A 12,511-nucleotide genomic window follows, 5' to 3' on the forward strand; every position below is an offset into this window, starting at 1 on the left:
AGCAAAATACCTCATCAGGTCCCCACACTAGCAGAGACAAAATGCCAGAGGCACCTCTGCTTAGGAGGATCCTGAGGAGGGATTGGAGCAATAGGACAAGATGCAGATATGAGACTGTGATTGGAGGAGCCCAATGGAGAAGAGAGGATGACAACATAAGCAGAAGGATTAGAGGTCAGGAACAAACACATAACTAACAAAACACATGTTTGAGTGCAGCTCACCTCTCCCACTCCTGAGCAGCCTGACCTCCTGACAGTCACCAAGTCAAAAGCAAGGTCAGCAGGGTTCCTGAGGGTCTGGACCATGAGGTGGGGGTGTCCCAGGATGGTCACCAGCTGGGATGCCTCAGACAGTGGAATGGAGATGTTTACAAAGTTATCCCATGAGTTCTCTGTGAGTTTGGCACCACAGGAGCAACACAACACATAGTCTGTGAGGAACACCAGTTGTTAACACCACCCAGGAACACCACCACTCACCAGTCAAAAATCATGGTCAGTACTCATTATCCTAAGAGACATTCTATTTTACCAGTCAAATACATAAAGTCACCCATGACACACCTTCAATCACTAGTCACCAGTCACACTCCTCAGGCACCACTCATCAATCAAGATCCTCATCATTACTCACTATCCTAAATGACATCCTAAGTCACCAGTCTACTCTGAAATTCTTAGTCACCAGTCTCCAGTCAATAGTTAATAGTCTGACATCCTTAGTCACCATTTTGACATTCCCAGACGTCAGTCATCAGTCCAGTGATTATTACTATGACTGTCACTTGAGACCCTCTTATGAACAGAATGCATGCATCAAAATGTCTTCATGTGAAACGTCACTTAGTGCAGAAAGGCATTAAAAACATTTTCAATTTACAGGAAAGATGCACATGTAAGTGCAGGAATCAAAGATGAACATGAACACGCTTTACAAAATACTGGAATGGTAGCAATGTTCCCTCCCACAGTAGGTTGACCAGGTAATGAATGTGTTACACAGGCTGTGATGTCACTCCATATGTACAGGAAATTCTTTACAAAAGAGAGGACTTTACTTTGGAGAATGCTTCACTAAATATAATGAGCTCATTACTCTCACTTCAAAAGCCAGTGAGGCTTATTTCGTGAAAAGACAAAGGCAAAAATTCTTTCATCTATTTAATTTACTTAAACTAAGATAGAAAATATATTCTGTCCTTTTTCAGTAACAATAAGAAACACTAGTCTTTAGTAATTCCTAGTGAAGGAGAGTCACTGCACTACTACTGGGACGACTCAACCACAAGAGGCGTCATGATTCCAGTTTTCATTTTCAATATTATGTTTCATTTTCAATGTTATCCTTGATTTGAATTATTGCTGACACATTTTTGTTTCCAGAAGGTTTAATACTCCGTTTTCCTGTTGATATGAAAAAAAAAAAGTTTGGGGAAAGTTTAATTAATATGGTGATAGAAAATATCTTAAATATATTTGAGGAAGTGTCAAGAACATTATGAGAGCACCACTCAGCAGCCACATTAGAAGGGAAAGAGGCTCAGGGTGTGACTTCCAGATCACCTCGGCCTGCACTGACTGTAAATATAGCAGGATTTATATCCTTACAAGACACTTAACCCTGTAAGACAACTATACTCTATTCAAGAAATTTATAAATACATTCCCTCCTACTAGGTGGTGGCATGTCAGGCTCTGGACTCATCTCTACTGGCTGATGACTTCCTGGACCATGGTGGAAGGTTTACCCTGAATTTGGTGACTTCCAGGCACTGTCTTCCACAGCCTCCCACAGCCCAAACACCTCAATAATTCCCTTATTAATTCTTACACCTCCATAATTTCTTCTTCTTGATATCTTTTCCCTAGTCTCTATAGAGTCATTGTTCTTGCCAGCTCTCCTCCAAGCATAGTCATATATATTTTCCTTTGACAATTGTTTCTGTCTCAAGTCCTTCCTTACACAGTCTATCCATATAAGGTTTAGTTTTCCTCTTGCTCTCCTGCCTTGCACCTCTATCTCCATCACACTTCTCCTGACATATGACTCTTTCCTTCTCTTCACATGGCTAAAACACTGCAGCCTTTTTTCCTGTGTCCTTTGAAACATCTCCACTAGTTTTACATTTTCTTCATATCCAAGCTCCAAATTATTGACCCATGTATCTATCTGTCCATCTGTCCATATACCAGGTTGGCAATCCCACACAGGGTGGCCCAGACAAAGCACCATCCGCTCATACACACATCATTCACACTCTTAGTCCTATCAGCCCCTAATGGAGAGGGTATTCACCTAATATAGTATAAAATAACTATAACAATCTCAGTGCCACATAATCAGTTGGCTTGGTGCTTCAAACACAGAATATCAAACCAACAGGAATGAAGGAGTAAATGAGATGAAAAGATAATGATAAAAGATGTCTCTACTCTCTTCCTCCCTCAGGTCTTTACTTAGGGGATATAACAAGGATGACATGAGCAAAATCCTTAGGTTCAGTGATCAGGATAGGACAAGAAATAGTGGGTTCAAGCTTGATAAAGCTAGCTTTAAATGAGACACAAAGGAATAAGTTTTCAAATATAGTGGTTGATGAATAGAATAGACTCAGTAATCTGGTTGTTAGTGCTGAGTCGTTAGGAAGCTTTAAAAGAAAACTAAATAAACTTGTGGATGGGGGAGATGGGTGGAAATAGGCAGGCATGTTTCATACAGGGATTGTCATGTTAAGGACTGATGGCTGCCTGCAGCTTCCCCTATTTTCTTATGGCTGTTAATGTCCTGTCAATATGGAGCTTTTAAAAGAAGACCAAATAAATTTAGGTATGAGGATGATAGATAGAAATCTGAAGGCATTTCTGACAGGAAATGCCAATTGTGGGTTGACAGATTCTTGCAGCTTCCCTTGTATTCTTATGTTCCCATGTACTCATCCTCCATCCTCTTAATGTTGTGAAGGAGTTCCTGCAGCAAGACTCAGCATTGGGGGAGTCCATCTTATTCACCATAAGGAGTGCTGGCTTACTCAGCAGGTCAGGTGAATACAGCTCCAACTCCTGTGTGTACAGGTGTGGAGGAGTAACTACAAAGGAATATAAATGAAGGTAAAAGAGCAGCAGATTTCTTGACCCTTATGAGACTTTGTGGTAAGGTACAAAGGAACAGGAAAAAAAGAGCAGTGGATTTCTTGGCCCTCATGACAATGCTTGTGATAAGGTACAAATGAACTCAAAAGAGGATAAAGAGTAGCAGATCTGTTGGCCTTTTTTTTTTTTTGTGGGGGGGATTTGTCATAAACTACACTAATTAAGGTAAAGATGAAGACTGTGTGTGTGTGTGTGTGTGTGTGTGTGTGTGTGTGTGTGTGTGTGTGTGTGTGTGTGTGTGTGTGTGTGTGTGTGTGTGTGTGTGTGTGTGTGTGTGTGTGTGTGTGTGTGTGTGTGTGTTAGAGTGAAGGGTAAGTGCATGACAGGCTGTCCCTGTGATGTCATGCCTTGGGGCATCATGCAAACTCTGAGACACTGGTCTGGAGACAGGATGAGGCAGGATGAATCAACCAGGAGAAGGTTTACAGGAGATCACGCCTTTGTCAGGACTCACAGAAACATGAGTCTGACATGTTACCACTCAGGCCGAGGTGGTCATCACGACCTGAGTGGATTTTGGTCGACCGACTGCCCTGTCACTGCCACAAAGACTCAGCTTCCAACATGACTCAAACTTGGAATCACAAATTCATGTCCATGTGTTTACCAGCAGGGTGTGTCTGACATCCCCAAGGAAGCCACAAGCCAGACACTCATTGTAGGCTAGATGTCAACACTGTACAGAGTTTCCCCAAGTCATGATAGAGTTCTGTTCCAACACCATGTCATAAATTGACAAAAACAGAATCAAAACTAAAACATTTTGTCCACATACAACCATAAATGCACAGAATCAGTATTAAGAGCACTAGCAAATAACTCTCCTATTAGTTAGAATGAGAGTAAAGCTGCCAATCAACACAACACAGCAGCAAGTCAAAACTGTAAACACACAGGCATCACATTCACCCAAAGTTCCTCAGCCCCACACACCCCTGCAGGGCACTGGGCACCCACACACTCACCCTGTTGACCAGCATGACATTCTCGGTGGGTGAGCGGTATGGGTGTTTGGGTGACAGCCGGAAGCCGTTGATGTCCACCACAAAGAGGAGGAAGTGTGTCCGCTCCACGTGGCGCAGGAAGCGGTGCCCCATCCCCACGTTGGCCCAGGCACCCTCAATGAGTCCTGGCAGGTCAGCGATGGTCAGCCGCCGCATGTCACTGTACTCCACCACATCCAGGGTCGGCTGCAGCGTCGTGACTGGTGGAGGAAACAAAGTATAACGTTAGAAATTTAAATGATGAGTTATTTCAGGAGAGCAGCATAAAATTAGGCTTATAATGTGCTGTTTTGTTTCTCTTCAGTTGATTTTGCATTTTGTGTTTGTCTGATATGTTGTATCTGTACTATTTTAATAATAATAATAATAATAATAATAATAATAATAATAATAATAATAATAATAATAATAATAATAATAATAATAATAATAATAACAAAAATAATAATCTATTTATCTATCTATTGTTACAAGTTCCTAGTTAACCAAAGTTGGAGTCAGGTCATGAGCTTGGGATGAATTGTGGCTGGCCAATGGAAATGTACATGCCAGGCCCAGGTGGGCTTAACCTAGGCACAGGCCGGAGGTAAAGCTGACAGACATTCTTGGTCGGCTGTAGTGAGCTGTGTTGTGCCTCTGCTTGGGACTGCTACACTCTATGCAGTGGATAAGTAGTACAGTTTTCATGATACTTGTCTTGGTTTATTCAGTGAGAGCAGTTATGTTATTTAATGCTGTTTTGTGGGTGGTGGTTTTGGTGAAGTGCTTTGTGGTTTGTCAGTGATTATCAACCATTGTGAGTTTATGGTGTATGTTATTATTTCCTGTTGGAGGGAGGAGTGTATTGGTGACAAGTGGAATAACAAGTGACTGTTGCTAGTCTAGTAGTGAATCATGAGAGTACTTGATCTGTTTGTCAGACTGCCGTGATGTAACATCTGCTGGCCTGTCTATCCTTTCATTTTTCAATAGGCAGCTTTGTTTGCTATAAATTGTTCATTATATTAAGGTAAAGTTTACAAGCACTTGACTCCTTTTGCCCTTGACCTGAGTTATGCAATGGATGATGTTCTTGTCTTAAAGTGAACATAACAAACCTTGAGTCAGGTTATCCAAACTTACTTATTCACTTGGCCAACTGCCTCCATCTCACAATATTATCTATGCTGATAAGGAGAAATAATATGTAATAATAATAATAATAATGATGATAACAATAATAATAATAATCAATCTAAATAAAATTAAATTCATAAAATAAAATAAAATGTACTACTACTACTACTACTACTACTACTACTAATAATAATAATAATAATATATTTCATTGAATTATTTTTTTATATGCTTCTCCTGTCATTAATTCCTGTCTTCAGTTTTATTACATGGCACTAATGATGTTTCTGAAGCAATGACTTGTACCTAAAAGAGTACCTTCTACATAACTTTCATGAGCCCAAGACAGATTAGCAAAGTAGAGGCATGAAGAATATTCATAGTTGTCCTAGTCTTGGGAATGGTTCTATGTTTCCTTGAGCAGGCTGTGACTCACAGGCAGGAGATGAAAATGATGAATTGTGTGAACTATGGCAATACTTCTGCCCTGAAGTGTGGTGACAGACAGACAAACATATTTCATGGACAGAGAGAGAGAGAGAGAGAGAGAGAGAGAGAGAGAGAGAGAGAGAGAGAGAGAGAGAGAGAGAGAGAGAGAGAGAGAGAGAGAGAGAGAGAGAGAGAGAGAGAGAGAGAGAGAGAGAGTACATATAGTGAGAATACATAAAACAGTATAAAGTAAAGGCAATGAGCAGTACAGTCAAAAAATCAAGCAAACATGAGGCAGAGTGAAGTGGAGATGATGTGAACAAGGAGAGAGAGGTGAAGAACACTCACAGGGGTAGCTGGCCACCTTGGGTCTGGCCCTGGAGATGGCCCACAGCAGTGTGGACTTGCCAGCATTAGGGAAGCCCACCAGACCCACATCGGCCAACAGCTTCAGTTCCAGCTTCACAATGTGTCCCTGTGGATGCGGGAACATAGGAACATGAGAACACATCATCAAAAGGGGTAGTGCAAGAAGCCAGCAGGTTTGTACATAGTTTTTCTCACCTCCACAGCTGCTAACTTTGCACAGGTGCCTTATATGTCCATGCACACTGTACATTTCACAAGTATGAGAGGGGGTTTCCATTTCAAGACACTTGTCCTCCAATTATTGATGATCCTTTTTGACCTCTCTTTAGGGACTGGCATTCTAGTGAGCCTTTTTTTCTTTTTTAACCTTTTCTTGCTGTTGGCCAGTGACCCACTTACATAAAAAACAAATCAATCAATAAATGAATAAGCCAAGGAAGTGCCAGTGTTCCTGATGCCCCACCAGTACCCACCTGTCCCTTCTGCCCATTGTACTGGTTGCTGGGGTTGCTGCCCTGCCCACCTCAAGCCACCAACACCCTGTCTCCTGCACAGTTTATCTCACTTGAAAAAAATAAAAATAAATAAATAAATGAATAAAGGAAGAAAAGATAAAAATCACATCTTAACTTAGGGAAATATTTCTACTGATTACAGCTTAACCATCCTACACACACACACACATATATACACTAACAACTGATTACTGAGTCCATTCCATTCATCCACCAGTCTATTTCAGAGCCAATTCTTTCCTGTCAATAAAAAAAATTCTCCTAACAAGAGATCAAAGAGAAAATAAAGACAGGGTGAAAAAGGAAAAGGGTGAGAGTGCCATCAGGAAAAAGGTGAGAGTGGCATCCTCACCCAGCAATTTCTGGTGCTGCTCGAGCCAGACGGTGGTGCCTGTAGGGACAGGAATGGTCAGCTCAGCACCAGCCTCCCCACAGATGCGATACTTGCGACTGTCCATGCCAGCTGCCCCAACCCACCGCTGGTCTGGCTGAGCCTTGCACAGCTTCAGCAGACTGTGGCCTGTGAGGGAAAGAGACAGACAGAGAGAGCAGGGTAAGAGGGATATGGTCTGTGAGAAGGAGAGCAGGGTGAGAAGTGGTCTGTGAGAAGGAGAGCAGGGTGAGAAGTGGTCTGTGAGAGGGAGAGCAGGGTGAGAAGTGGTCTATGAGAGGGTGAGTAGAATGAGAAGTGGTCTATGAGAGGGAGAGCAGGGTGAGAAGTGGTCTGTGAGAGGGAGAGCAGGTGAGAAGTGGTCTGTGAGAGGGAGAGCAGGGTGAGAAGTGGTCTGTGAGAGAGAGAGCAGGGTGAGAAGGAAGTTTCCAAGCCTCATTCCCTGTCATAACAAACAGTGTTTAAATGTCATGCCTCACTTCCTGTCATAACAAACGTAGTCTCTCTATGTCACTTCCCATCACAACACACACAGTGTCTCCATGCCTCACCTTCCTTCCCCTCCACATACACGTCACCCCCTGCGCCACCCACTTCCCTGAGAAGACCTAATACAGTGGGACATGAGAGATACAAGAGGACATGGAAGGAAGATAAAAAAAGATAGTTACACAAGGAATATGAAAATGAACAGCTTTCCCATCCAGTCCATAGAATGGGATGGGAAAGTACAGAGAATACATCAATCTTTTTAAGGGTTAAACACCATGAGATGCAAAGACAGGACACCACAAGTATAGGTCCCCTCCCATACATTACAACTAGATAAATACAACTACATAAACACACACACACACACACACACACACACACACACACACACACACACACACACACACACACACACACACACACACAAGGTTTCAAGACACTTGTCCTTCAATTTTTGACTACCGCTTTGGACCCTTTTATGGGACTGGCATTTCAGTGGCCATTTTTCTTTTATTGGATTTTTGTTGCCCTTGGCCAGTGTCCCTCCTACATAAAACACACACACACACACACACACACACACACACACACACACACACACACACACACACAAAAGGGGATCTATTCATGGCATACACTGGAACTCCCTGTCTGCTTCTGTATTTCCTCCTTCCTATGAATTGAACTCTTTCAAGACAAAGGTTTTAAAACATTTATCCTCTCATTCTGACCTTTCTTTTGAGACTGGCACCTCAGTGGTCTTTTTTTCACTATTTATTCCCCTTGGCCTGTGTCTCTCTTACATAAAATAAATAAATAAATAAAATAAAATACATTAATGCAAGGAATGGAAATACTGGACTGGGCAGATACTATGCACTGTGATAGTGTACACTGTGACTGGCTCATGACAGCTGCTGGCCTGCCTGTTTCACATGGCCAGGGGAGTGAAGCAAGGCAGCTGGTGAGACTGTTCAGGGGTGCAGGGAGACAAAACTTCATGGTTAGGTTTGGAAGTTGAAATATACCGTCAGACTTCATTTAAAATTAAAATTTACTCATGAAAATGGCATCAAACTATCATACTGTGTTCTGCAACTGGCCAGGCTCAGTTTTACAAGAGTAAGGGTTGATGCCACATACCTTGCTGTCACCAGTCAATAAACACTTCATACACAGTCATGCTGTTCCGAGGAGAATGATAGAGGGGAGTAGAAGAAAAAGACCAGGGGAGATATACATGGAAAGTTTGGTGAAGCTGACAAGTGCAAGGATGACAGCAGTGCAGATGATACAAGCTACATAAGACAGACACGAGTAGAGGTCCATAGTTACTAATGTACTGGAGGATAAGACACTGCAGTAAGGTAAGGTAAGGTAAGGCAAGCCATTGATGCATGGCAGTTCGAGTGACTTGTTATGGAGCATCCACATGGGTGAACCTTCCGAGTTAACCCAAGTGGTTATAGTGTGGTGTTCAACTGTACTACTTTTGTGTCATGAGACAGGCATCATGTGTGGCTGTGATATTTAAGGAGTCAGACACCTATCACTGATTGACAAGTAAAAGAATGGTGAAGGCAGCCATTCCAGTTTATCAGAACCTTTTTCTCCATTGAAATTCATCCAAGTAGCTTTCAAAGAAAACATTACTAATTCCTTGGATCCCACACATTACTTTTAACTTATGCTTGGCCTTTCTCCAGTAAAATACAGATAAACTGATTTTTTAAAGAATCCAGCATTTATTTTTCCTGTGCACATACATTAGCTGCCCATAATAACATTCCACTGTGCTATATATGCCAGGCTGCCTCACTCACCTGGCATGGCAGCAATGTAGAAGAGATGCAGCGCTGGCAACTCATACCACCAGGATGCAGGACCCAGCCAGGAGGGACCCACATTCTCCATCACTGCCCAAAATTTCTTCTTCCCCTTCCCAGCAACACAAAATCTCTTCCTCTTGCCAGCAACACAAAATCTCTTCCTCCTCCTGTACAGCAATACAAAACTTTCTCCTCCTCCTCCTCCTCCTCCTGTAATACCACCTTAGTTAATAAGATCCTAATTTTAAGCGTATATTTATCACATTTTATTTTTTATTCAGTACAATATAAATTTAGTCCTAACTGGATTATTAATAAACCATTTATGATTATTATTTGTCAATGCATCAGTGTAGCATCAAAACATTACTACACCCTGCCTGCTCATGTTTGTTTGTTATCAACAAGGAACACAAGTCAGTCCTTTGCTCTGCCAAACATTACTTCCATGGACTGCCATACCTGCACATTTGACAGAGAGAGAGAGAGAGAGAGAGAGAGAGAGAGAGAGAGAGAGAGAGAGAGAGAGAGAGAGAGAGAGAGAGAGAGAGAGAGAGAGAGAGAGAGAGAGAGAGAGAGAGAGAGAGAAGGGTGAGTGAATTAGGTTAGTTTAGAAAGCCAAATTCCTGTGATTTTTGCTTCTCCATACGAAAAATTTAATTTCTTTTTCGTGGCTGTTAGACGGTTCATGTTTCTAATAATACTGTTGTGCCCACCCCTCACTCGGGGCGGGCGTGTTATCCACACGGGCACAGGTCAAGAAACTAGAGCAGCGGGGCCTCAAATAAGTCACACTATAAACGCCGGGACAACAACACACACACACACACACACACGAGGCCGGGGCACAGCCGGGGCACAAGGGAAAACACGGGCACTATTTCCTAGGTTTATCGACAAATCCTCTGCAAGTACACTGCTTTACAAGTTTATAGGGGCACCACAAGCCTCCCAGGGCACGACAGGCACTCAACAGGCAGGGAAACACTTCCAAAACAGGCAGGCACACGCTGGCCTCCTCTCTGGCCACGCGTCTCCCCTCTCTCCCTGTTCCCGCCTCTCCCAGTCTGCCACCTCCACAGTGCTGCCACCCGCACCCATACCCCTGGTATAACAATACCGAAAAAAAAAAGAGATTGAGACATGTGTCTGTAAGAGTACTACTTACTCTGACAGCTTCCCTTGCGTCCTTATGTCCTGATAGACGGATGCCTGGAAAAGACACAATCCTCTTTTCTTGTGACCAGTTTGGCCATCCAGTCCTTGCTTCTCAAGTTCAGCTTCTTGTAGGGAAGATTAGTTCATTCAGCGGCGCTTCCTTCATGTTTCTCTTCATTACTGTGTTCCTTGTGTCTTCTCTTTCACTATCTATATAATATGTTTATCTCTCCCAGTGTTTCCCTCCTCACGGCCTGTCAGTCAGGTGATGACGTAAACAAACATTACAGCTGATCGCTGGCACGTGCAAGGGACACAGGAAACCTGCATTTTTCACCCATGACTCGTGTATTTATTGGATCAGACCGTTTTAAAGACGGCATTAAATTATTTATACAACTTGGTCTGCCACAGGTTAATGTACGCTCTGCACCACGCTCTGTATATTGTCACTCTGCCCTTCATTTATTTTTTTTCATCCTAATTTGTTCTGTATTATATTACATTATGTATTTATTTATTCGTTTCTATTTTCTACTTTTTCCCTCATAATTTGTTCTCTATTATATTTCATTTGGTCTCTCTCTCTCTCTCTCTCTCTCTCTCTCTCTCTCTCTCTCTCTCTCTCTCTCTCTCTCTCTCTCTCTCTCTCTCTCTCAAGAGATAAAAATAAATAAATTAAACAAATTCCTTATTAATTGACATATATTTGTGTGTTTCTTTTCTTTATGATCAAAAATATTTGAAACTTTTGCCTGGGAAATAAATCATTACGAAAACAAACAAGATAGAAAGTAAAGCAAGTTACAAAAATAGGAAATTGATTAAAAAGTTTACAGTTTCTTGAGAATAATATTGAAGTGACATTAGCATTTTCATCTGACAGATACACTGGGTTCAGTTAAGTTAGGCTAGGCTAGATTAGGCTAAATTAGGCTTACAAAACTTTCGTTCTTTAATTTAATTGGTCATTCATTTTATATATAAAATTATTTTATTTATTAATTTTACGTAGGAGAGTCACTGATCAATGGCAACGAGAGGCAGATAGTTAACTCTTGCAATTGAGAGGAGGACAGAATAGTGGTGATTGATTGAGAATACTGGTTAACTCTTGCATTAGAAAGGTGGACAGAATAGGAGTGAGAGAAAGAAGAAAGTCTTGTGCATGTGCTTGTGATAGCGAGAGAGAGGCTGAAGACAGTCAGAGAGAGAGAGAGAGAGAGAGAGAGAGAGAGAGAGAGAGAGAGAGAGAGAGAGAGAGAGAGAGAGAGAGAGAGAGAGAGAGAGAATGGTACATATAGTACATTATTGATTCACCTCTCACCTACCTAATAATAATAGTAATAACAATAGTAACAATAATGATAATAATAATAATAATAATAATAATAATAATAATAATAATAATAATAATAATGACAATAATAATAATGATAATAATGATAATAATAATGATAATAATAATAATAATATAATGATAATAATAATAATAATAATAATAATAATAATAATAATAATACTAATAATAATAGTAATATTTTTTGTATTTTCACTATAAAAATATTAATGTATTATGGTATGTATACAATGGAAACACACACACACACACACACACACACACACACACATAACAACAACAACAACAACAACAACAACAACAACAACAACAATAAAATGCAATGAAAATATGCTACTACTACTACTACTACTACTACTACTACTACTACTACTACTACTACTATTACTACAAAATAATGAAATAATATATATATATATATAATATATATATATATATATATATATATATATATATATATATATATATATATATATATATATATATATATATATATATTTTTTTTTTTTTTTTTTTTCCTCTCAAACAAAATAAATAAACAAACAAACAAGTAAATAAAAAGAATAATAATAAATTTTCTTTGTTTGTTTGTTTACTGTGGTTGAAGTGACGTGGGATTTCAAGGATGTTTTTAAAGTTCTAGTGTTAGATTAACAACATTTCTACTTTCCAAAGGCCCTAGTTGAAGTTACAAGG

At 40.6% G+C, this 12,511-nt stretch overlaps 1 protein-coding gene across 9 annotated transcripts in view; it reads right to left on the reverse strand.

The window, feature by feature from the left end:
• Positions 1–11,014, reverse strand: part of LOC135097215 (GTP-binding protein 10 homolog) — an 18,775-nt gene extending 7,761 nt beyond the window's left edge. For 2 of the 9 annotated variants that reach the window (XM_063998992.1, XM_063998988.1), the window contains exons 1-5: positions 10,466–11,013; positions 9,292–9,504; positions 6,050–6,176; positions 4,118–4,356; positions 225–3,062 (exon numbers count right to left, since the gene is read on the reverse strand). In XM_063998992.1, coding sequence (XP_063855062.1) covers positions 2,826–3,062; positions 4,118–4,356; positions 6,050–6,176; positions 9,292–9,375 — 687 coding nt within the window. In that variant the 5' untranslated portion in view covers positions 9,376–9,504; positions 10,466–11,013 and the 3' untranslated portion in view covers positions 225–2,825. The other 7 variants (XM_063998990.1, XM_063998994.1, XM_063998991.1 and 4 more) reach the window with 7 other exon arrangements.
• Between the last annotated feature and the right edge of the window lie 1,497 nt (positions 11,015–12,511).

This window comes from Scylla paramamosain, unplaced genomic scaffold (genome assembly GCF_035594125.1).
Source record: "Scylla paramamosain isolate STU-SP2022 unplaced genomic scaffold, ASM3559412v1 Contig14, whole genome shotgun sequence".
Taxonomy (NCBI): Eukaryota; Metazoa; Arthropoda; class Malacostraca; order Decapoda; family Portunidae; genus Scylla; species Scylla paramamosain.